Genomic DNA, 26,151 nt, shown 5'->3' on the forward strand with positions numbered 1-26,151 from the left:
TCTGGAACCAACTTCCAAGAGAGGTGGTGCAGGCTCCTACCCTGGGGGTTTTTAAGAGGAGGTTAGATGAACACCTTGCTGGGGTCGTTTGACCCCAGTACTCTTTCCTGCCATGGCAGGGGGTCGGACTAGATGATCTGCTGAGGTCCCTTCCGACCCTAGAAACTATGAAACTATAAATGTGCAGTACCTGGTGCTACTGTGCAGTAGCACTGGTGCATGCCTTTTAAGTGACTCTAATGCACAGTAAACTAATTCTTTTCAGTAAACGGCTTTTGCCGTCATGAGCTAATTCACAGTAGAATTAGTCTACTGCACATTTAGCGTCTTGTGTAGATGCACCCAGTGAAGCCCCAGAAGTTTGTAAAAGCCTGATCATTTAAGGAGCCTCAGTCCCTCAAGGTGAAAGGCATCCTGAAATCCTATTGAATTTAACACATAATTTAGCTGAAGTATGCAGACCCTCACAGAATTGGATATTAGAATCATAGGAAAATATGGCTTTAGGAGCTCACCTAGTCTAACCTCCTGCTCAAGAAAGGATCATCCCTGCATCAGCCATTCCTGACAAATGTTTGTGTAACCCAGGGTTGTCAAACTCATGTGGGCCCTGGGCCATGGACTCCCCCCAAGCCGGATCTGTGGGGAGCCAGTGGCAGCCATGGCAGGTCCAGTGGCAGCAGCGATGGGGGTCCAGCAGTGGTGGTACAGGTCTGGGGCCACCAGGGTAAAATATATTTTATAAAAAGATTTAACTGTCATGTTAAACTGTCTGTGGAATGGTTCATTACCTTGAAATTACACCTCCTTGTTTTTATCTGTTCTTCTAATGCCTGCCAATGTGAGCTGACGTAAAAAATGTGGGGGAATCTACCATAGTTGCCAGCTCTTGTGGTTTTAATATGAATTTCAAACTTCAGCATTTTTCTTACATGCCTAGCTCCTGGAGGGTTACGATTGGGTGAGACTTTCAGCTTTGGTTTTTTAAAAAGTATTTTTCTAGCCCTTAGAGTTGCAGAGAAATAGATTGAAAATGTGACTCAACTGTGTATTGTAGACACTCAAATAAAGACAAATAGACCACTTTTTTAAGTTTTATGATTGTCGAACAGTTGAGACTGGCAATATGGCTATTTTGGCAGGCTGGGTAATGAACATGAGCATTCTTGGAATGCTGTACACATAGCTTTCAAGATGTTATTTCCTCTCCCTTTATCCTTTGATCTCTTTCAGGTAATATAGGAGGAAACAGAAAGAAGGTCAGAGGCAAAAGATTTAGGCCACGGTCTAATTCAACTGAGTAAGTCTGACCCTCTAGCAGCAAAGCAGAAAACAGCATATAAACACATGCTGGTTTGATATACATTGGGAGTATGTTAAAGTAGATACTATAGACGTTCCATGTGGCCCATTCAGAGTATTGACTGACAGTCTGGTAAACAGTTTAACCTCTATTTTTCATTTTTTAAAATTAACTATTAATTTTCTTTTTAATATAGGCTTCTTCACAAGTGTACCCATAGCAATCCCCATTGATGGTGACACCTGGCACCATCAGAGTGGGTTTGTGTCTGCAGTAAATTACCACTGCTGACTGTATCTTGATGCAGTAGTGGAATTTTGATACCTTGTTTTCCATTCTCTGTCTTTACCCTGGGTGGAACCAATGCACTATACCCTGCTTCTCCCAGGAACACAGATTTCTATCTCTGAGTACCCAGCTAGTGATTTTAGGAAACTAATCTAACTGCTTTGGGAACATACTTACAGTTTATTTTTCTAAGTTGTCAAGTTTGAAAATAAATGACTTTTTGTAATCTTTGGAGTCAGAACAAGATATGGGTGTACCGACAAGGAGCTTTATCTAACATGCCATGAAGTTAGCCAGAGCCCCTCTATTGATGTCAGTGGGCTTTGCATGCAGTCCAATATGGGTGCAATAAAGAAATTAAGACATATATACCTTAATTTAAATATATTATCAATGGAGTACATCTGTAAAACTCTCATCTGTAAAAGCTCCACAGATACATTTACAAAATTATTTAAATTGGTTGTTCAATATATTGAAAAGCCCTGTATTTGCTATTTACCTGAAATATCCTTTTTAAGCTTAACCTCCTTAGTCAGACCATGCTATATGAATGAATGATGAATGCTTGGAAATATAACCTTTCAACTTGTCAAGCATTTCCCACTGGGTTTCTCTTAATGCTGTAGTACCACTAAAGAATTTGCACTTCTCTGTCAGTGATGGTAGTGATTATTCCTCCTCTCCATATTGCCAGCACTAATGTTTGCACCCTTATTGGATTTGGTAACATCCCTTCTGGAAATGAATAGGGATAATTCCTCTCTGTACCCTGCCTTTTCCTGCTCAAGGATTACTCTAAAACCCAAGTCTTCCAAATTCATTATAGTGTTCTTAAATATGTCGGTTTACATAAAGGTTCATGTAGGAGATCTCTGTTACAAATTATAGAAAATATAGCTTGATGTACAAAAGTAGTTAATATACTGCATGGTCAAGAATGGCAACATTAAACTAGTAGTAATAGTCCCAGATTCCTCAGAGTTTATCTTTTAATCTTTTAAGTGACTAGCACTCCTGTGCTTCTCGTCTCAGTGCTGATAAACTCTAGTTGGAAGGTTGTTGTTCTGGTTCTTTTTGGTTGTCTTTACTTGCATGAGACAATTTGATAAGAGCAAAACTAGCTTCTTAATGAAAGTGCTCAGAGTACAGATGGGATAGAAAGCCCTTCTGTAGAAACTTGTTTTGGGCTCTCTCTTGTTTTCTAATTATACTTTTTTAAAGCAGGCTTAGAAACCTCAGTGCCAAATTCAGGCCTCACATACCTCTTATTCGATGGAGCTGTGCTTGGTTACACCATGGCTGAAATTGGCCTATAAAAATGAAACCAAGTAAACCTTTTTTGTTTACTTTAGGATCAACCCAGCCATGTGGGAATGCTAAAGAGTAGGAAGAGAGGGTCAAAATTAATTTAACTCCTCTTCTGTTTATATCATTTTTCCTTACTGTAACCTAGAATTTCTTTCCTATCTAATTCTCTCCTTTCCTCCTTGCTGCTTATTCTGTTATAAACAAAGATGGTAACAGCAAAGAGGCTGATGCTGAAGAGAGAAGACTCAGATTGCTGCTGCAGACGGCAAAACAGCGGTCTATGGAGGGGTGGATATCATCCCTATTTCTGAAAGACACCTGCCAGCCTAAGTGGGCTAGAGAGACATCCTTTCTTTTGGTGTCTCTGGGGATGGGGGGAAAGATGACTGTGAAGCCAACCTCTAAGAGTTTGCTCTACAGGGAGATCAGCCATCATGTGAATAGGTTTCACAGGAATGAAACTGGATCCTCTACATGCAGCACTTCTTCAGTCAGTGGGGAGAAGAGAGAATTATATGGGGGCACACAAAGTTTGATTAGAAATATGAAAACAAACCTTGAAAAAAAAAAGACCAGGTATGATTTGTTACTAATTGTGACCAACATTTCCAGAAAGCCACTTTATTAACTTCGTTAACTTCCCTAGTAAGTGAAGAATCTAAATAGTCTGTTCTGAAGCAAAATACAGCATTTGGAATACTTTCCTGTGTCCAGTAGGAGTTGAATTGTGCATGCAACTGAAAAAGAAGAAGGTGCTATGCTATAGTCTCCTGCTAGAAAACAAGAGACACTGTAAATTGACTGTTAGAATATTCATGAGCCTAATTTGAGCAATATTCTGGATGTGTGCATAATTCAAGTATTTACACATGCAGTTACACAGTTAATTAGTCTCTTCTAAATTTTTGAAGCATTGAAGAGGGTTTCAACCATGTGGCTCTCGTTAATATCCAGGAAAGGGGCACAGCATACATCTCAGGCAACTCCTGACAAATGTCCTGGTCAGTATTTGTGTGTGCCATAGTATGTAGCAGATTGCTCATGGTTGATGTAAGGCTGCTGCTAAATGTCACAGCTCCCTGGGGACTCTAATAGCTATTTTTGTAAGGCTTTAATTGTTTGCAGATTAGTCAAAAAACACTTGGAGTTTTCATTTCTTTAATATAATCAGCTGGTTCAACACCAGACAATGCCAGTTTGATTAAGTGGTCTGATAGTCATAGCTTTCTGTTAAAATCAGTACTTATGATCCAAGAAAGGTAATGCAGACCTTTTGAATATCTTGACAATTAAAATGGAGACATGTGTTAAAGCATGTCTTAGTAAGATGTGTTTTGCCAATTAGCAATATTGGTTTTCTTTGTTAATTGATGTTACTTTTCCTCTAAGCGTGCATCTTCCTTATTGTTGATGTAAACTTTTTGGCTTAGATTTTCTATTATATATTGTGTTTTTGCAGCAGGGTAACCCATGCATCTGAGCCTGGGCTTTCTCTCGCCCACCATATCCCGACTCAAGGCATAAGCCAAGGGGGTTCTCCTCTCCCCCATTCAGGGAGTCGGGATCACAGGTCAGTTTCACCTGCCCCTGCATTCTGGGCTGCCATTTTATCCCATGAAAAGTCCCTTCCCTGAGTATTCAGTAGTATCACTGTGGCAAAACACCTTTGACTGCTTGGAGGTGCTCCTGCTAATGCAGCGCTAGCTAAACCCTCCTCCTTGCCAGCCTGAGGAGTAAGATCACTCTTGAACCCAGGTCGTTCGCATTATTGCATGTTGCGCTACCAGCCAAATCAAGCCATTGGTCTAGTTTTCAGACTTAAACCTAAAGGATGATTTTGTTTCAAATGAGAATTTATTATTCAAAGCATATATGGATTCCAGTAATGATGGATAAACAAATGACCACAAATAGCAATCTGAGATCTTTCTTATGATACCATTCAGTGGTCTGCTGAGATGAGATGTAAATCTTTCAATAGTAAATACATTGGAAGGAATGGGAGTTACCTGTATGTGATCAGGCCCGGGAAGCTCACAAACTCTAGTTTGTAACAACTGCATGCTTTATTGCCACATTACATTTTGTTTTCTAATTAAAGAAGCCAGATTGGGAGTGTTTCATGGTTACCAAAAGACTCCTTCAAATAAAGTGCAGGTTAAAAGTTTTGCAGCTATGTCTGACTCCCCAGGAAATCTGTAGCCACATCAGCAATTAAAACTGCATCATAAGCATAAGCATTAGTTTCTAATGACATTGGCACCAGCCTGCTGCTTTACTAGTTCTTTCTCTGTGGCTGCACCACTGCTTTTAACTTTTACTTTTTCCTAAGGAAAGCATAAAGCACTCCTGGTTTCACTCATTTTTAAATAAGAAAGCTGATTGGAAGCAATTGTGGCTGCAGCTGAATACTTTGTGAAAGCTGTTGCTGTGCTTACGCGGGGCGGGGAGAAGAAGTTCCAGAGCAAAAAAGGAGGTCTATGGAGTCCAAAACCACTCCAGGCTTTAGCCTTCAACTTGGTTTGAAATATTGTAGTGTCATGGTTGTATTTAAAAAAATGAAGAAAACTTTACCCAACTTTACTCATCTGAGCAATCCGTTGCAGGACTTGTTCAGACATGTGGGATCAGTCCTGGAACTGTGCACATGAGTATGTGTTGGGAGAGCCAGCCATTAGGATATTAGAAGTAACTAAGAATTTGCATTTTTTTTTAATTGTCACATTTCATTACTGTTTCAGATTGTGCTGGTCCCTATTATGTAAAGGAAGTGATTAAAATAACTGAGTCAGCCTGGTGGTTGTCGTGCCAGAAATGCAGAGCTTAAATTGTGCCAAACAGATAACTCAGTTTATACATCAGCCTTTATTGTTAATGTTATAAAGGGAGTGGAGGAAAAAAAACAACAAATAAGTAAGCTTCCTATTTGGGCATTAGGAAAATCAGTTATAAAATGCCCTGAATATATTGAATACAGAATATACATATGTACTAATTCATAGAATAACTTCATGTCTTGTAATATTACTGCTAACTGTGGAATAAAATAACATTATTTCATGGTTCATTTGAAACCTGTAAGGTTAAAAATAGCTTTGTCTTTTTTTTGCTAATCAAGGTTTTCTGTTGTAAAATATGAGATCAGTTCTGCAGCCCTCCTTGCAAGCTCCCCAGATCAAACAGCACTGTTAGAGACAAGAGGTTTTTTCACATATCAGTGTAAAAACAAGCCATCTTCAGTGGCACAAATTGAGATCTTTAAATTGCTGAGGCTGAAATTCATCTGTATAGAGGGGGCCAATGAAAATCCCTACCTCTGCAAAGACTAAATTGCTGGGCTATTGTCATTCTTCCATATTTTGAAGATGTAAGAGATGCAAAGGCCTTGTGTTTACTGCTATTTATCTGTGCAGGAGTGAACTTTACTCTCAGGAAATTAAATGAAAAATGTGCCCTTAAGAATTTCCAGGTGACCTGAATTTGAGTCCTGGTGTTGTTCAAATTTTCTCATGCAGTTGTACACGTTGCCTAGTTGTCACCCAACATCCATACTGATTTATTTGCCATATTCACTTGCATTTTGGGGATGAAGACATCCTTGCTTAGCTGTGCTGTGTGTTCTCAGATTTTCTATTCTTCTTGTTCTTCTGCTTTCTCTATTCCTTCCATTGCTTTCTGCAGGTATTTAAACCCATGGTTCAAAAGAGAATATAATGTAGCTAAGTGGGTAGAAGATGTGAATAAAAACACTGAAGGACCCTACTTTAGGTATTTTGTAAATTAATTCTATATCATTTTAAGAGTTGTTCCAGCATATACAAATATGATGGGACGTCTATCTTGTATATATCAATACAAGTTACTGTAGGTGCAAAGGGCCCCTGTTCATTTGCTGCCTTTTGATGTCTGTTTTTTGGCTTCATGTGCAATTACAATTCTTTTTCTGAATGTTTTACTGAAGCCATTGAAAGGGGTGTTTGTAGTGCATGCATTCCCACCACCATCTATAGCTTGTAGTAGCTTTCTCATCATTTTATGCCAAGTAGTGTTTTATGGGCATGAGACATATCTACCACTAATAAAGTAGTTTTAACCTAAATAGAATTTAATTTACTGAAGCAAGTGGTTTCATAACACATTTATTCTACCCACTGTCTCTATAGTGCATACTAAAATTAAGTGAAAAGAAGAATAAAAAATAGTGGAATTTTACCCTAAAAATTCAATGGGGCTGAAATAATTAACTCTAATTGGAAAAGTGAGATGTATGAGAATATACTCTATGCTGTGACTTAGTGTTGCTACAAAAAATAGGGTTCTATTAAAAATGATTAGTTATTTTTAAAGGAAAAAATGTGAATGTGATACATAGCAAGATAAATAGACAAATCTACATTAGGTTAGCTTCCTTTGTGCACCTGAATCAGGACATTTGTCCGTGAAGTGGGCGTATTCTCAGTTTCATTTCCCTGCTCCTGGGATAAGAATGAGGGAGATGCAAAGACATCTTTAACAAGTTAGTGTAGTGATTCTCATCCAAAGTGCTGCATCTCGCTGGGGTGCCTTGAGACACTTTCAAGGGTGCACTTGGTGCTATAAATTGTTAGCACTGTTAGGTGTGCAAACATGATTTGTGGAATAAACCCAGAAATTTCAGCTAGGATTCCATAGTACTAGAAACATTGGGACCTGTTGTGTTTTTGCTGAGTTCTTTGTAACACAAGAATTGCTTTATTTTTATGTAGTCAAGAAATGAGTGAAAAATAAGAGCTGGCATTTTCTGGAAGGTGCCTTGAGTCCAAAAAGATTGAGAACCATTGGCCTAATATAAAGGGGTGCCTTGGGCTATGTCTAGGGAAGTAGAGTATAACTCACTATGTTTTAGCTGTGTCGTCATTTACCACCTACTAGAGGCCATGCCCAGTATAGGCCCCTTATATCAAAACAAAGTCCCCTTATGCAGGAGATAGTATCTAGGTCAATTTTTCAGCCCTTTACTCTGTCAAAGTGGCAAAAAGGGATTTTAGTATTACTCACCATGGTGTCTTGTGACCAGTGGGGTCCCCCAAGGCTCTGTCCTTGGACCCATATTGTTCAACATCTTCATTAATGATGTGGACATTGGAGTCAGGAGCGGACTGGCCAAGTTCACTGATGACACCAAACTTTGGGGCAAAGCATCCACACCAGAAGACAGGCAGGTGATCCAGGCTGACCTGGACAGGCTCAGCAAATGGGCAGATGAGAACCTGATGGTGTTTAACACTGAAAAATGCAAGGTTTTCCACCTTGGGGAAGAAAACCTGCAGCATCCTTATAGGCTCGGCAGTGCTGCGCTGGCTAGTGCTATGGAAGAAAGAGACTCGGGGATCATCATTGACCACAAGATGAACATGAGCCTGCAATGTGATGCTGTGGCTAGTAAAGGGACCAAAATGCTGGCTTGCATCCATAGATGCTTCTCAAGCAAATCCCGGGACATCATTCTCCCCTTGTACTCGGCCTTGGTGAGGCCGCAGCTGGAGTACTGCGTCCAGTTTTGGGCTCCACAATTCAAAAAGGATGTGGAGAAGCTTGAGAGAGTCCAGAGAAGAGCCACGCGCATGATCAGAGGTCAGGAAAACAGACCTTACGACGACAGGCTGAGAGCCATGGGGCTCTTTAGCCTGGAAAAGCGCAGGCTCAGGGGTGATCTGATGGCCACCTATAAGTTTATCGGGGTGACCACCAGGATCTGGGGGAACGTTTGTTCACCAGAGCGCCCCAAGGGATGACGAGGTCGAACGGTCATAAACTACTGCAAGACCGTTTCAGGCTGGACATAAGGAAGAATTTCTTTACTGTCCGAGCCCCCAAGGTCTGGAACAGCCTGCCATCGGAGGTGGTTCAAGCACCTACATTGAACACCTTCAAGAATAAATTGGATGCTTATCTTGCTGGGATCCTATGAACCCAGCGGACTTCCTGCCCTTTGGGCGGGGGGCTGGACTCGATGATCTTCTGAGGTCCCTTCCAGCCCTAATGTCTATGAAATCTATGAAACTCAGACTCTGGTTCCTAGCCTGTGTTTTCTTGTGAGAACTAGATCACAGTTTTCAGTAATACACAAGGAAGGCAAAAAGTGGACATGATCTGTGTAAATGAGGGAGCGCATATTGTTATTTGAGTTATCATACAGTGCTTTAGAAACCACTGTCTCAGTTTGGTTGGGATAACCTTTTCTGTGTTGTCAATGTTCTTGGACCTCTGCAGTATGGTACAAAGGAAGTATTAAATCAATATCAACTAAAATCATGAATAAAGGAAGTGAACTCAGAAGCCTGCCTGCCAGCCTACTGAAGTATTTTAAATAATGGATACAAGGTTCCTTTCATTAAGTCAGCTACTTATTTTGCATTTTGAAAAGCCAAAAAGATCTTTGTAGAAAAAAAGTATGTGAATTATGCTGTGAAAAAAGTACAGTGGATGCTCTTAGCTACTTAATAGCTTTAGAACTTTTATTTATTTTAGCATTAAACAATGCCTTGACCAAACTACCTTTAGATGCATGCAGCTAAATCCTAGAAAAGTCTCTTTTAATTGAAGATGTGTATCTGGTGAAAGTTTGGCTAAGAATATCTTCTTTTATATCTTTTGAAAAGAAGGTAGAGGCTATCTGTAAACTTTAAAGGAATATGATTTAGGTAGCTGAGAACCAAATTCCACAGGAAAGCACCAGGAGAAAAACAAATAAAAGTTTATATTAGTTTAGGTACAAATAACAATGACTTGATCACATTTCTTTTGAGCAAACAGAATAAAATCTAAATCTAAAGTACCTTAATATACATTAAAAAATGCTAGTTTTACAGTGCTGAAAATAATTTTTATTTATATTGTTAGTAGAAGAATTTAAACAGAAAAATGATAGTTGAGGATATTCTAATTAATTCCCCAAAAGTTGCAACCAAGAAAGATGTTGTTTTGCGGAAGAAGCAGCTTAGCATAGTGTGGAACTGGAGATACTTGTTAAAAAATAATATAACAAATGGAAGAGATGGGAATTTCACACCACACAAAGTTGAAGTTAAAAACTGTTGAAAATTGATAAGAGAAACAAAATTTACAACTGGAAATTTTTGAGTCAGGCAAAGTGTTCTGTGTGTATTAGGAAGAAAAGGGTCTTTATAATGGTTTGGGTACACTATCTGGAATAATAATGGAGAAAAGACAAATTCATTAAATTCATGTCACAGTATGTTGATGTAACACTTTAATTTCCAACAGTAATTCAGGATGATATTACACAACTGCTACTAAAATGAGACATATTTAAATCAGCAGGTCCAGGTAACTTACCCAAGAACTGACAAAGCTGGACAAAGAGCTCTCTATGTTATACATATTGATTTTCAATAACTCTTGATACTCTGAGGAAGCTCCAGAGGCTATGAAGAAACTAATGTTGAGTAAAGCTAATTTTGAGTAAAGCTAATCCTAAATCTAATCCTGGGTATTATCCAGGTTATATAGAATGACCCAGGTAATTCTGAGGCTGGCAGACTGGCATCAGGCCTAAGAAAAGTAAAAAAATCAGTCACCACAAGATTTGATTTAATAAAAGACTTAAAGGGGGAGAAATATAATCAATATCTATCAGCATGACCATATAAAAGTAGGTCTGGTTAAATTAATTTTCCTGTTTATAAACTGCCATGAAATCTACACCTCCAGTTTACATATATAACTTTTCTAAATGTTTCCTAATTGTTAACAGTTATGAAGTGTTGCCCAGCATATGGAGCTTAATCCTTCTGGCAGCTGTGGGAGATAGGACATAAACATCCCTACAGACATATGTTATTAGAAATTAGTATTTGACTGTATTACATTTACATCCACAATGTACCACGTGCTGCTCAGACATTAAGTGAATCATAATCTTTTTTCTAAAGAGCTTATATTACATGCTAAAGAACAAGTAAAGGCTGGGGCAGAAAGTTAAAATTTGCAACTGACATTTTTAAGGATAGGGGGAATCCCTATTTGTACATCCAAAATTTAACTAATTTTTTGAAGGAAGAGAGGAGAGACACTGGACAGTCCAGGGAGAGGATTCCAAACTTATGCCAGAAATAAAATGCAAAGATGTCTATTGGCAGCACAATTTAACTAAATGTTCAGGTGCACAAGAAGCTGGATATGAGTCAACAGTGTGTCCTTGTTGCCAGGAAGGCTAACGGCATACAGGGTTGCATTAGTAGGAGCATTGCCAGCAGAAGTAATTCTTCCCCTCTATTCTGCGCTGCTGAGGCTGTATCTAGAGTACTACCTGAAGGGTGGTTCAAAAGAGGTTGGAGCTAGACTGTTCTCAGTGGTGGCAGTTGACAGAACAAGGAGCCAGTGGTCTCAAGTTGCAGCAAGGGAAGATTAGGTTGGAGATTAGGAAACATTTTCTCACTAGGAGCACGGTGAAGCACTGGAATGAGTTCCCTAGAGAGGTTGTGGAATCTCTATCCTTGAAGGCCTGGATCAATAAAGCCATGGCTGGAATGATTTAGTTGGGGATGGCCCTGCTTTAAGCAGGGGGTTGGACTAGATGACCTCCTGAGTTCCCTTCCAACCCTAATTTTCTGATTTTATGTCTTTGGTAACGTAAAAGAGGTTGAGATATCCTAGAAGTGAAATGAATAATTAAAGAGGGCAGAAGAGCCAGCTAACATTGGTATTCTGTACTAAAGAATCTTTACACACTTTCTTTTAAACTGTCAGGCTGACCCTAAACATTTAATGGTGTGATCCTGGTGGACAGGATTCCCTTACCCCTTAGGGAAGTGGCAGATTTCTTTTTGTAGGTCCACCCAAAAAAATAATTAAAGGTAAGGCAGATTCTGATGTAATGTTCTCAAAGAAAGACATGAAACTCAATGTTCTGTTGAGTAGGAACTTGCACAGGAGCTGTGGAAAAGATGCAGCTGACAATTGCAACTCTCAGTAAAAAAGCTTTTATCTTCCTAAAAGAAACAACCTGTACTGATAGCATTTGCATTTGTAGTGCAGTATATTTTCATCATTGGCTCACTATTGTGGTCTTTGCTCAAAATAACCTTCAGAAATGTGATCAGGGACTCACAAGATGCATCTACATGTGCACTTCACTGCAGAGTAGTCTAATTAGCTCTGCAGTAAAGCATCACAGTTTACATGAATTAGGGAGCAGTAAACTAATTAACTCCACCATAGGATAGTACTGTCTTATGGTGGAGTACTTTACTGCATTAAAATGCCCGTGTAGATGGTGAGTCGGGGTGTACATTGCTCCCAGGAAGGCCAGTCAGCCAGGAGTCTGTTCTGCTCTGGCTCAAATTGCTGCTGTCCCGGGTGCACGTGTAGATGTTGTGCCTGGGAGCAGTTGACTCAGACGCAAACTGTGGCGGAGTTTATCATGTTGCATTAATTGCAAATGTAGCTGTACCCGCTGGCCGTATCCAGATGAGCATGGATGCTCAGTTTCCTGGGGACAAGTAGCAGCGGTGCACCTTGCGTGTGCTGCTCCAGGTTTTTTTTTCCATCCCCTGGATATCCAGGGGGCAAAAAAAACCCATGGGAAAAAAAAGGAGTAGTGCACACATGGGCAGCCTGCCCTTGTAGCACAGTGAACACCTGACTGTGTGGTATGTGGCACTGCAGACATGTTTGTGGTGCCAAATACAATACTGCTGTGCTCATTTGGACATGCCCACTGAGTGCAGAAAATATGGCTATAATAAGGAAGGAAGGCAAGGAAAAGAAAATAAGCTGTCTTCTCCCCTTTAATTTATTTTCTCTGTCTTCTCTATTCCCTCCTTTTTACTTTTTCCTCTGCTCCCCTTCTTCTGACCACTTAGGCCTTTCTTTAACATTTCTTTCTACCACCTAATACATCCCTCCCCAGATTTCCACCATCTCCATTGGCTTACTCTTTGAGCACTTCTCAGGAAGGCTATATTTATAAAGGACCATCTTCTCTCTTTTCTCCCTGTTACCATCACACAGTCAAACAGTTTTTCCTTCCTTTCTTCCCTGTTCCTTGGTCTGCTCAGTTTCTCTCAGTATCTCTCTTTTTCTTTTTTCTTTAATATTCATTTTCTCCTTACTTCTTCATTTTCCTATATTTTGTTGCAATTGTCAGAAAGCTACATTAAAGTAAATTCTGAAGGCAGCAAGCTGTTTGCAGTTTTTTGATCTTCTCCAGTAAGGAGTTTTGATATCTTAGTTCCACTGTGAGGAAGGCCCTATCTCCCACTCAGTCAGCCTTCACCCATGAAATTTGTATTTTCCATAGCACATCACTGTTGAAAAAAGTTTTTGTCATGGAGAACACATGTCTTTATCACATACAAGTCTTTATAATGGACAACATGGAGAACTCTTAAAGTAGCTTCACTCCTTTCCGTGGGGAGCTTTGTAGAAGACCCACATTGACTTCCATTGACTAGGGTTTTCTCTTGAGACTTTGTGTAATAGAGCATGTGAGCCAGTGCTTTAGAAATGTATATAATTCTTGAGAAATGTTATGCAGTACTGAAAATTAATGTCCCAAACCGAGCACGAGACTATTTTACACCCTGTCCCTGGAACTAAAACTCCTCCCACTTCCAATTTTTTTCTCACCTCTGTTCCTTCCCTATCCTTGAAAAAAATTGAGACAACAAATGAGCCTCTGTATGTTTGAAAATATGGCCTTACCTATGTTAGAAAAAAATTAGCAAGCTCCAAATCCTTAAAGTAGCTTCACTGAAATAGGCAAATTGGGACTGGATCTAAAAATCGAAAAATAGGGGGTATTAGGTACCTCAGATACACCCTAGGTGGAATCTGGTTGCTTAGGTCCAAGAATATGATTCTAAAGAAGCCAAAACTAATGTTAGGCATTTTGGAATCCATAGGCACATATATTTTAATCAAAAATGTCAAGTAGGCACCTAAAATTCTCCTATTCTGCACTCATGTTTTTCATGTATGAGTGAGCCAGTTTTCTGTTTCAAAAGACATATTGCCTTACTTATTTAGGCTCCCAGTAAAGTTGTGTATTTCACTACTTGAGGCAGGAACCTAAAAGTAACGGATTAACTCAAGATAAGCCAGTTTAACTGTGCATACCTTAGGGGGTTGCACTATTATAATCGCTATTATAATCAGATGTAATTTTAACTGGGTTTAGTTAAACTGGTGAAGTCTACAAAGGTAAAGTGGTAATTGTTAACAGGAATACATGGTACCCACCAGTGGTCTTTCCTAAATTTTGTCAGTCACATAGGAGATCCTTAGTTGTGATGATAAGGGACACTGCCACCACACTGTTGTTGGCTCCAATATCGTCTAAATGAGCCGAGCTGTGGCAGCATTCTGTTTTGACACCCAACAAGATGATTACAGAACTGTTAGCTGCAGTTTCAAATATAGAACCAGCTCATGAGCTTCCTGGTCATAGACCCCAGCATGTAAACTTTCAAATGCTCTGAGAAGTGTATGGATTCATTTTAAGTCAATAGTGAAATCTATATTAAGTCGATATTAAACTTCCTTACCATATAGTATGCAGCAATGAATGGAGCCCAATAGGTCTTGTTTTGTATTTCAAGTCTCCTATATGGGTTCAAATAAAAATAAAACTTGAAAGTTAATGGACATGAAGCCATGAGAAGCAAAACCCTTAGTAAAACCTAAATGAAACCAGCTGAGCCAAAGCTGCAGGTTTTCCCAGCTCCAACCCTGTATTACCCGCAAATGTCCCTGTAATGATGTTTCCTTTTATGCTATAAATGAGAAAGGCCTTACACAGTTCTCTCATTTAAAGTACATTCAAATCCAGGATACACAGCACATAAACAATTGCAAGATAGAGCCTTGAGGGTCATATGTTCAAAAAAAGATTACTGCATTTTATGTATTGAAGCAGTACATAGGCCCCTGGCTAGGTGCTATAGTGCATTTGTGATACATTTTTCACAAACTCCCCAGGTGGCACTTAAGACTATAAGAGTGTATGGAGTGTTGTCATAAGTAGTAATAGGAATAAGTGGCCAGTGATTGTGAGGCGAGGGCATGATCATTAGGCCTGTACAAAGCAGCAAGTATTTGCTTCTGGTTTGGCTGATTCAGAGGGACTTGGTGATTCAAATCACTGTCCCAATTCGATTCGGCCTGTTTGGATTCATAGATTTGGCGCTGATTTGTAGATTTGGCCGTAGACTATACAGGCAGTCCTTGACGACGCTGGACACAGCTGCCTCTAGCTGGTAAATCTGTTGTGGTGGGTGGAGAAGAAGGGAAGGGGCGTGGTGGGGGGGCAGATTAATGCCACCACAGCCAGGCAGGGATTGGGGCTAGAGCTGGGACAAGCTGCCCAGCCGGCGGGACATGAGACTTGGGGAGGGCGGCTCCCGCCATTGCATACCACTGGTCAGGGAGCTGCTCTTTTGGTGGCTCCTCCAGCGGCTATCACTGCCAGTTCGGGAGGGCATGGGAGTGGGCGTGTGCCCCTGGATCTGCGTGGGCCAGGCTGTGCTCTGGGACGCTAGCTCCAGCTACCCGCCACGGACCTGTGCTCTGTGGGGTGGGTGGAGCCAGGGGTGCCCTCCGGGGGGCAAGTCCCTGCTGCCAGGCTGCGCTCTGTGGGGTGGGCAGAGCCAGGGGCTGTGCTCCAGGCTGTGGCTGGGGCTAGCCTCCTGGAGCACAGCCCTGGCTCTGCCTGCCCCGCAGAGCATGGCCTGGGAACAGGGGCTTGCCCCCTGGAGCGCACCCCTGGCTCCACCTGCCCCGCAGAGCGCAGCCTGGTGGTGGGTGGCTGGGGATAGCCTCCCGGAGCCCAGCCTGGCCCAGCCCGCCCCTTGCAGATCCTGGGGCACACACCTGGTCCCATGCCCTCCCGGACCAGCAGCAAGAAGCTCTGGAAGAGCCACCAGAAGAGCAGCTCCTGAACCAGCAGCATGTGGTGGCGCACAGTGGTGGGAGCCCCCCTCCCCGAGTCCTGTGCCCCACCTGGCTGGGCAGCATGTCCCAGCCCCAATCCCTCCCTCACTGTGGGGGCATTGATCTGCGCCTCCCCATGCCCCTTCCCTCTGCCCACCACAACAGACTTACCTGCTGGAGGCAGCTGTGTCCAGTGTTGTAAAGTCAAAACCCCCATTGGAACCTGGCAAGACTTCCCAATCTCCGAATCTCTTTGAATTGATTCAGAGGCTTTGGACCTTTTAATGTGTTTCCTGATTTGATTTGGATTCAGAGATTTGGCCACCAAATTGGGCTGAATCTCCTTCAAATCAAATCCACTACCGAAGCTTCACGCAGCCCTAATGATCATCTCTTTAAGTGTGCAACTGCATTTTCAACATATATAAGGGTGCAGCTCAACTTACCTGAGTAGCATGCACCTGATGCTCCCCAAAATGTCCTGGAATTGCATGTGTAGACTGGTATTTGTGTGCAAATCAGGTAGTTGTACGTGCAGTAAGCTGAGGAAACAGGGGCTTATATGCACAAGTATGGGGTTTTGTAGGTACCATGAGTAGGCAAACCACTCTGGATGCCCTGGTTTCACCCTGCTTTGAAAAGGCAGCATTGCATTTGCATGAGGAGCTAATGAATGTACTTAGAGGCACCTCCCCCAGAGATTATTCGTTCTCATTTGTTATGAAAGAAATTTCTCTTGGGTAAAATCCAGCACCTGATTCTCAAAGCATTGACATCTTTTTTTCTACATGTTGAATTTCCAAAAAAAAATGTCTTTAAAAGGAAAAAAACCCCACCACAGTGACAAACAGAGAAAACCAAAAAGCAATGAAGCATAAACAGGATATGACTGTGTTAGATAATTTGGATGGTTAGATCCTGCTTTTAGATTACATCTGAGGAACTCCTTTTTGTCCAGTGGTGCTGAACAGATATCCCTGGAAGCAGAATTCTGTTACTCCATCTGAACACTTCCCCTAGCCCCGATAGCTGATCTAGAGCCACTCTGTACTATTCAGCCTTTGCACCACGGTAGAATAGTGCAGAGCTGCATTGCCTCCGGGTGAGCTACGAATCTTCCCTGAAAACCTTATTGCACTGGGAGAGCGCTCCATCCTTGAGATACATTTTGTTCTCTGTACAGCTCTCAGGCCAGGGCTTGCCCTCGTCTCTGTGCTTCTTGTGGTGGCTTGCATTACCAATGAGAGCTGTTTGTGGAGAAGAGGGAGTGCTTTGTGCCTGGTCCAGGCGTTGAGAATGAAAGATGTCTCTTTTTACTCTTCCCCTCTCCCTGTTCACACTCTCAAGTACGAGATACAATCTGGCCATAGATAATCAGATGACAGACAATTTATTCTGTGATAGAGACTTAAGAATCCAAAACAAACAGCTTATGTCTCATTCTTTCTTTTCACATACCTCCTACCTCATTTTTTAAAGAAAACAAAGATTTTTTACCCTTGCTACACAGTGTATGAGCAACCTATGAACCCTATGATTATTTTGTCTTGGTATCATCACTGAAAGATAAGTTCTCTTTATTTTCAATTTTGGCCCCTATTCTTTTGGATGAAGGGGACAAACACTGGTTGAACTCTTATCAGTACAAATGGGGTCATGGATTAGAGGAGATATATATTAGTGAGCAAAGGGATATTGGTCAGTGTGTTGCTGTGAGCCTTTCTCCTGATTTTTAAATAAAGCCTGTCATTTTGCAGGTGCTGTTTTGTGCTCAGTTAGGTTTGTGATGCTGCACACACAAATACATTATTTGAAATTGCATTAGCTGCTTTCAGTTTCCCTGCTAAGAACATTTGATTATTGTGCTCTTTCACCTTCCTGGGTGCTCTAAATGCACTCGCTGAAGACGTAACCATCAACCTCTTGAGGAATTGTATTGGCACAACCATGATCTATCAATAAAATGCCATTTTATTACATCAATAAAATGTACCTTAGAGGCTGCAGGAGGAGTGGCCAAATGACAGCTTATGAGTTACAGTGGTTCCCAAGTGGTTTAAATGAAGTCCTTGGAGAAAGTCATGTGATGACCAGTTATTATTTATGCTGGGCACAGTGTGCAGAATCTGTCCTGCTCTCATCTTAAAAGGTTTACATTCTGCAGCTTGTCAAGATTTTGGTTTGTGCCTAGAAGGGTTAGAAAGTTTGGCCACCCCTGGATTATAGCATGGGAACTTAGGTTATTGGTGACACAAGTTAATTTAATTTAACAATTGTCATCATAATTTCCATTGACACCTTGTTGTTCATGACTACTATCAATCATTGTATGGGAGATAGGAGTGTGCTGCTATAGGGAACTGCAGATACAATAACGATGATGCCTAGCCAGAAACAAAAACAATTAAAAAAACCTGTTTAAATATAAATGAGTTGTAAACAAAACAGATGGCTGAGATGCCATGAGACCATTCCAGACTAAAAAGAGACATTTGGCTGTGGTTGTCTCTAGTCTATAAAAAACTCAACCCTACAAATAGTGACTGCTGGGTATAGTGCTGTATACCATGAGTAGTCTCTGTTTGACTTCATCTTCAGTGATATTAATGGATGTCATCACTGTGGGCCACATTGTCAAATTGTGTGCGTGCAGTGTTAGAGAACTTGCACACACAAATTCAGTAAAGATGTTTTCCTTAGGCAAAGTTGAGAACTGGAGCAAGTAGGTAAGAGTGCTTAAAACATACATGGGGATGTGTGCATGCACAGACGGGAGCCAGCCTGAGACCCCTTTCAAAATCTGCCCTTTTGTCTGTAAAATGAAGCAAAGGAGGCATGATAATTTAGCTTTTCTATTTCCAGTCTGCCTCTGCCTGGGCCCAGGTATGGAGCCCAGTAGGGTTCTCTGATTTGGTAAAAGTGAACAGAAATGTAAGAGGTTTTTCTAGGTGTAAAATTTCAGTCAACACAGCCATAGCCTTATTGACATGCAGAGAATGCCTTTCATGTGATACAAACATTTACTTGCTACTGCTTACTCTACTCACTTTGTACAGAAATGCTGATTGCTGTTGATTAATCAGTCCATTTTTGTATATTCTCATCAGACTCTTTCTTTGGCTGGAACAATATGCACTGTATGATGCTTGCATGTCTAATAATTTGTTGTTAGCACTTTGTATCTGCCTTTGTTTCTTCACAACTAACAGTTTGCATGCACTTTGTGTAAATTAATATATTATCTGTAAAGAGTGATAGATTTATCTGATGCACTGATATTTTAGCATCTTACTGTATAAAACCTGTAAAAAAAATTCACTGTTTATGCCGTGCATTCACCCATGGATAGAAGATGTTATTGAGCTTTAATATTAATATTGTTTATATTTAGAGGTCATAATGTCATTTCAGTATTATATTCTCTGCTTATTCCATAAGTAATTTGGTTTGTTAATTTTATAATGATGATATAATCCTTTTAATGCGGATTATTTTTATAAGAAGATATAATAATGCAAGTTAAGAAGGAATGTTAAGTTTTCCTTCCAGTTTAATGGGAATTGTAAAGATTTGAGTGATAGAGCATCATTTCGTAAATAGATACATATTGAATGGATTTGTTCTCTAATGAGACCATAATCAAATATGCAGTTATTTGGTCTGAATCAAGCTAAAGAGTAATTACAGCTGCTATTAAGCTGGTGCCCAGAAACATTGCATTTATGTTGGTTGTTTCAACATCTCAGGACTCTGTCTCCTGCAAAGTCTCCATCTTCATCCACTGGATCTATTGCCTCCAGCAGAAAATACCCATACCCGATGCCTCCGCTTCCAGATGAGGAGAAAAAAGCTAACAGGCAAAGTGCCAGGGTACGTGACTCTCTTTTTGTATGCTTAGTCAGAGAGAAGTGATTTGATTTTATCAGTTTTCAAAAGGATAATACAGGGCCTGATTGCCCAAAGCTAAGCAAGACATAGGTGGTTTGTTCAAACAAACAAGAAAAGAACTGACACAGTTCCCAGAGGTGAACTCTGATGGAGAAAGGCCTAATTTCTTGGATGTCCTTGGTGAAGATGGAGGCCAGGACAGACCAGAGTGCTTCGGGAGTCTGGGGAACTCAGCCTACCTGAGAATAATAATGGGAGGCTTTCTCCCTTCTCTGTAATCCTGGAAGCACCTAGAACTCTTACAATAGAGCAGCTCCATAGTGATTCTCTAATTTGTGCTGGTGGATTACGATCCTTCACCCCCTTGAATTGCCCCTGATCATCTCTCCTGTCCTCCATAGCTGGAGGGTAGGCAGGAGCAGTTTGGGCCCAGTCTGGGCCCATGGGGAGCTGCCAGGAACACCCGCAGCTGCCAGGCAGCTCCCTGCCCCATTTTTTCCCCTGGTGAGCTTCTAGGTAGCCTGAGTTAAATGATCTAAAACTAATTTACAAGTCTGAATCCAGATGCATGCAGGTGGTGCTTGCTGCAGATAGCCTGAGAAGCAGGCAGGGAGGGGGAACCCACCTTGGCTGCCTCTGCCACTACTGTTGGCACCACCACTCTTGGGTTGATCAGGGTGACAGGGCAGTAATTCAAGGGACAGGGGAAGGGGCAATTTGGTGGAGCAGAGAGGGTGATCAGAGGGTGGAGGGGGTGACCCAAGTGGTGTGGGGAAACAGCTTCCCCTCCCTGGGCAGGCTCAGAGGAGACTTGTAGCCCCTAACCATGTTCCTACTCAGTAGTCTAACAGCAGGTCTGAGCAGTACACATTAGAGAGGGCCTGCTAACATGCTACTGGGCCTATCTACATGTTCATTAATGTGCCATAGTTATTCCACATTAAGTTTAGTATTTGGTTAACCAAGTACTAGATCAATGTGCAGTAACTCGCACTACTGGGCATTAATTCTGGCGCATGGGTTTTTAGTGACACTTACTGCACAGTAGCCTTATACTACTTAACAGTAGCGTGTTAGCATGGTTTTTGCCTGGCACGCTACTGCACAGTGTTATTAGGCTATTGAGCAGTTAATGTCTTGTGTAGACATGCCCACTGATCAGTACTTCCTGGCACCACCTCATACTTCTTACAGTTAACATGTCATCTGACCCTAAATTCTGTGCTGTGGTTCTTGGAGCTGTAGCACAGAAGTTCTCCGTCAGAGTTGTGGTCAGAGTACTTGATAGGGAGAGGGCTGAAGAAGGGTCATAAGAGAAGTAGGGCCTGAAGGGACCTCCAGAGGTCATCTAGTCTGACCCCTTGCCTAACCTCCTCCCTATCCAAACCATCCTGTACAACCATAATCTAAACTCTACATAAGACTACCCTCAAACCTGACACAACATAGATCTAATTTCCTAACATGCTACAGGTAAAGCAGGGGAACCTTGGCTGTCCAAAGTCCTGCTTCCAGAAAGTGCTGTCAATATATGCTCAAGAGGTCCTGGGTAGAGGTTATGTGACACTTACGTTTCCCAACTCTAGGGTTGCCGTAGCCCAGTGCCCTGATCTAAACTGAAGAAGCTCTGAGCAGAGTTAGGTAAAAAAATGTAGGGATATATTTTTTCTCTAGAATCAGTTATGGTGACTTTATGATGATTTTATGACTTCATGGTGACCTGTATGAATAGTGAGTAAACTGTTTTGGCATAAGCTTTTGATGGTTAAGTAGACTCTTCCATTAAACTCTTACTCTCCCAGTCCTAGTCCTTTATTGCGCAGACCACAGTTCTGCTGAAGTCTTCCAGATGATCTGATGATGTTGTGATATGAGCCGATATCCACTGGAGGCTAGGATAAGACCAAATAGCACACCTTGCGTAATCTAAGCAAAAGAGATGTGATTTCCAAACTATGATCTAAAATTGTTCAGATATTCTATTATAACTTCAGTAATGTATATTTGTGTTATTTTTTCCTGTTCTAGCTATGGGAGACTTCTATTTAGTCCCACTGTTTACCTGGGGTAACATCAGAACTGTTTACTTCCAATTTTATAGAAACTCAGCATCACTGAGTCATTGCACATTCATCTGCTCTTCAGACAATTTGAAAGAACAACAGAGATGCCAGTGACCACAGACAGAACCTCCTCTGGTATACCAGGGTTAATAAAGCCAGTCTTTTTGCTGTTGAACAGAATTTCATGAAGTCTGTATAAAGAACAGCTGAAAACATAAAAAAACTAACCTGGGATAAATAGACTGGATGTGACAAGACTATTCCGCATGACAGATACACATAGATTTACAATTAAAACTAATTTACAAGTCCCAAATAAAAGAGGTTTTTTCGTTGGTTTAATGCAGTCCCAAATAATAGCAAAATTGAATTCAGAATTTAGCATTCTGAAACATGTGGCCAATGTTACCATTTATGCTGTGTGCATGAACCCTCTGTTCTTTCCTTTCCACATGTACGGGATAAACAACATACTGTAATAGAAATTAGCATGCAGGAGTAAGAAATATAGGATTTTGCTACAGGATCTTAAGCTTTGAGGGGCAAATATTCGACATAAACTTCAAACAAACAGGAATTGCATCTTTTTTACTTTTCGGGTTTATAATCTCAGTATATGGATTGTATATATGTAAACATTTTAAAGTGTCAAAAAAGATGTTGTACAAAAGTGTATTTTGCCAAATGCCTAAAGAAACAGTCATGAGTAACTTCATCACACTTCAAATGTTCTCAATATTATGAGCAGACAGCTTTGGAAATACAGTACTGAAAATGTGTCTTCTCAGAAACTGGTGTTTGAGCAAAATCTACAGTTTCCCTTTCTGTTATGGGAAGTTATGTCTGGGATATATTAGTTATTAGAATCAAAAAAGAAAAAAATACAATGACATTTTGTCTTAAATCACCATCTAAGGAACCAGCACACACAAATTGCCTGGTAGAAATGATGAGTTTGTGTTTCTTCTCATTAACAGTGGTGTAAATCTATGAAAACCAGAGCCAGAAACTTTAACTAAGAATGATGGGAACTGTATTAGAAACTTGGGAAAACTTCAAAGTGGTTACTAAAGTATTGGTGGTCGTCTGGCAGATTTATTGTGTATATGTAATAAAGCACTTCAAAATATGTGTTGGAATCACACAGCAAAGTACAGCTTGTGATCTTGTGCTGCACAGTAACTGAAAGCTTGGCAACTGGCCAATTACATTTATTGGTATCACTTGTATGGTGTATTAGTACCTTATGTGTAGAGTCCCTTATGTCTCCTTTGCAATTAATTTGGGCCTTGAGCTGAATGCAAGTGAATCCAGCCCCATCAAATTGTGGATACAATGACAAATCCATTACAAAGGAGACACTATCCTGCATGTAAAATTCCTCAGCAAGATGGCATTATCCAGACTGCCAGTCATTTGTATGCTAAGCACTGGAGGATATGTCAGACATACATTTACAATTCCATGAGAGACCTAAAGGATGTTATAAAACATCCAGGTCTTTTGGTTGTAAATTTTCTTGTAATAATAAACATGGCCATTTTAAGCAGGTTAAAAAGAAAACAACCCCTCCTGTCAGTACTTCTCCGACTGTAACCAATTAGCTGTAGTAACTCCATTGCAGAATAATACATATTTTTCAGTATGGGATATTAAAACGCATAGCCAACAGAAAAAAAACCCCATGAGTTTCTGAATCTTCTACCTCTTTCCCATTTTTTCTTTAGTAAGTGACCCTACCAGTAGAGACTTTTTAATGTACCTGAGTTTATTTTATGGTTAACCAATTTCTCTCTTTGATTAAAGACAGTCAAATCTAGAGGAAGGTTAAATTAACCATTTTTTAAAGATGTCAGCATCTGTAAAGTATGTAAGATAATAGAAATACTATATTTTATGCATAAGACAGTGTACTGGGTTAAATCTACACAAAACTGGCCTAGCAGGTCATTATTTTGGTAAGTATTTTGAAATGGTGACAAATACAAATGAGAGCAGAATATGGTTGTAGAGTATTTGAAAAAGTGAATGCAACTGCAGTGGTTTTGGGCAGAGATTTTGCTATTTGATGCAGACTAAATAGTTGCCTGAACTAATTTTGCAAAGGTTTATTTTGTATGTAGGACAAGGATGGCAGTATTGCAGACAGTTTCATCACTCGTGGAATTGAGATCTGATCCACAGCCCCTTGAAGTCTTTGGGAGTCTTCCTGTTGATTTCAGTGGGCTTTGAATCAGGCTTTAAGCATTTCACCCAAATAATGACATTTATATGTTAAAATGACAGACCCCATGTCTGAAAGTTGGCTTTTTCCTTCCCGCTAGTATTACGTCCTTCGTATCTGAAATGTTTATCATGTGCCTTTTCTGATATTTGTTTAGAAAACAAGTTTGCATGTAATTTTGAATAACCATGTTAGATTTTGTGTATATTTTCTACATTATCTTCCTTATTTCCTTTTCCATTTCCCCATGATCAAGAAGCAGCAAGATTTGACAGAAGAAACTGAATGTGACAGTGGCGTTTCTGTAACATTCATAGCTTCTTGCTTTGAAAATGAATTGTTCTCATGACTGCGCTTTTAATGTATTCTGTACTTGCAGCCTCTCTTGTTCTGATGTCACTCATTCATAGCACTTGCTTATACAGCTCCATGTAGTGTAATTTCAGACATTTCTGAATTCTGAAAAATATGCAGAGACTGGTAATCTAGTTGTAAGCACTAACTTTAAATTAAATAAAAGGTGGCTTTCACTTTGGTGGGCTAGAGAGTGAAAACACCTAGCATTCAATATCAACTTTGTTTTTTGTGAAATGTACTCTGGAGGAATATGATGCACCATGACAGTGATCTAGAAAATAAATGAAGCCATTATACAAAAAAAATGGAATATGTAGGGCTGTATGGCCCTCTAAAAACAAAGGTGATTGATTAGATTAAACCAGAAGAGGAGCGTTTCATAGCTTGCTTTGTTTTAAGTTTAATACTTACAAAAGATGCTAGCTAGATAGTCTTGGAGATTGCCATGCTTTTTGTAACCACAATGGCTACAGCACAGGCAGGAGTGGTGTCAGTTGCAGTGCCTTGCCCAGTTCAGAAGTTCGAAACTGTAATATCCATAACATTCAGTAAACCTAGTACATTTGGCTCATTGGCTTTTTTCCTAAGACTTGCTATAAAGGTACTAGTCCATGCCAGTTGCAGTGTAGCTACCCATCAACCAAGAGTGCTGAGAGGTCACCACTTTGTTCACATAGATTTTTTAAAGGCCTTTTGTTCACTGGTAAAACAAGCTACTGTTGAACCAGCTATCTGGTTTTCATAAGGTGGCCTAAGAACATCATGGGCTCATCTACATGTTGCCCTATGGTGATGTAGCAACAAGCTACGTTGCCGTACAGTGCACTACAGCAACGTAGCAATCACACAGGTCTCCATCTAATCACCAGCTATGTCGCCGTAGTGGGGCACTCCCCCGATGTAGTTCACCACCACAGTGACACAGCAGCGACATCTAACTGTGTGCCATGCGCATGGCACAGTAACCACCCATACTGCGCAGTGCTTTAGTACTTCCAAAAGGTGATGTGATTTGTCCCATGTATTTAAAATAAAAGTAATATGGCTAAAATGTTGAGGATGGGAAAAGAGGAACTGCATCCAAACTGTGATTTGTCACTGTGCCACTCTTGCTCACTTTTGTAACGAGTGCCACAACTCTTGTCACTGAAGCTTACTTGCTGATGCTGATTTGTTTGGAATCAAATCAACCACACAGAGATAATGCCCTGAGTAATCTGTACTCCAGATTTTTGGTGAACAACTTTGTACAGTTCATCAGAAGTGCCTGTGATGTACATCTAAATTTACATGTAAATATGTTGTGTTCAAACAAATAAGTAGATCTAGTTTTAAAAAAAAGGCTTTGATGTTTTAATTTTAGAGTATTTCCGTGTATAACTATGATGTGTACATGACCTAAAGTCATTACTTATCAGATGTGAACACGTATCTGAGTACATAATCTTCTGAATGATTTAACAGTTTTGTCCTTGGTGACTTTGAACCAGCCAGATGATGAATTATCAGGTTCTATGTGTATAACAAATGTTATTGTGTTGGGTGGGCCTTAGTAGACTGTGGTTACCGTTAAAAAATGTAAGCGTGACAACAGATATCCAGTCCAGTTCCCTCTGCTTCTCCTTTGCTGGTAGATTAACTCAGCTAAGACTAGCCTTACAAGACTGACAACTGTTTTCATAACCGGAGCAAGGAATGATCAGTTTTCCTACAACTTCTAATCAAATTTGTATTCTCCTTGTTGTTGAACATTGGTTTTAGAGACCCAAAGTATGGGTAATGTG

General features: G+C 40.5%; 1 protein-coding gene across 1 annotated transcript in view; it reads left to right on the top strand.

Moving 5' to 3' along the window:
* ADAM22 (ADAM metallopeptidase domain 22) overlaps window positions 1-24,578 on the top strand; it is a gene marked incomplete at its 5' end in the record, with an annotated part of 236,452 nt that extends 211,874 nt beyond the window's left edge. Inside the window, 4 exons of the mRNA XM_019508374.1 lie at window positions 1,234-1,300; window positions 6,584-6,670; window positions 19,582-19,705; window positions 21,752-24,578. Coding sequence (XP_019363919.1) covers window positions 1,234-1,300; window positions 6,584-6,670; window positions 19,582-19,705; window positions 21,752-21,772 — 299 coding nt within the window. The remainder of the gene's footprint in view (window positions 1-1,233; window positions 1,301-6,583; window positions 6,671-19,581; window positions 19,706-21,751) is intronic.
* Between the last annotated feature and the right edge of the window lie 1,573 nt (window positions 24,579-26,151).

Source organism: Gavialis gangeticus, unplaced genomic scaffold (genome assembly GCF_001723915.1).
Source record: "Gavialis gangeticus isolate Ggan-Ray unplaced genomic scaffold, GavGan_comp1, whole genome shotgun sequence".
Classification (NCBI taxonomy): domain Eukaryota; kingdom Metazoa; phylum Chordata; order Crocodylia; family Gavialidae; genus Gavialis; species Gavialis gangeticus.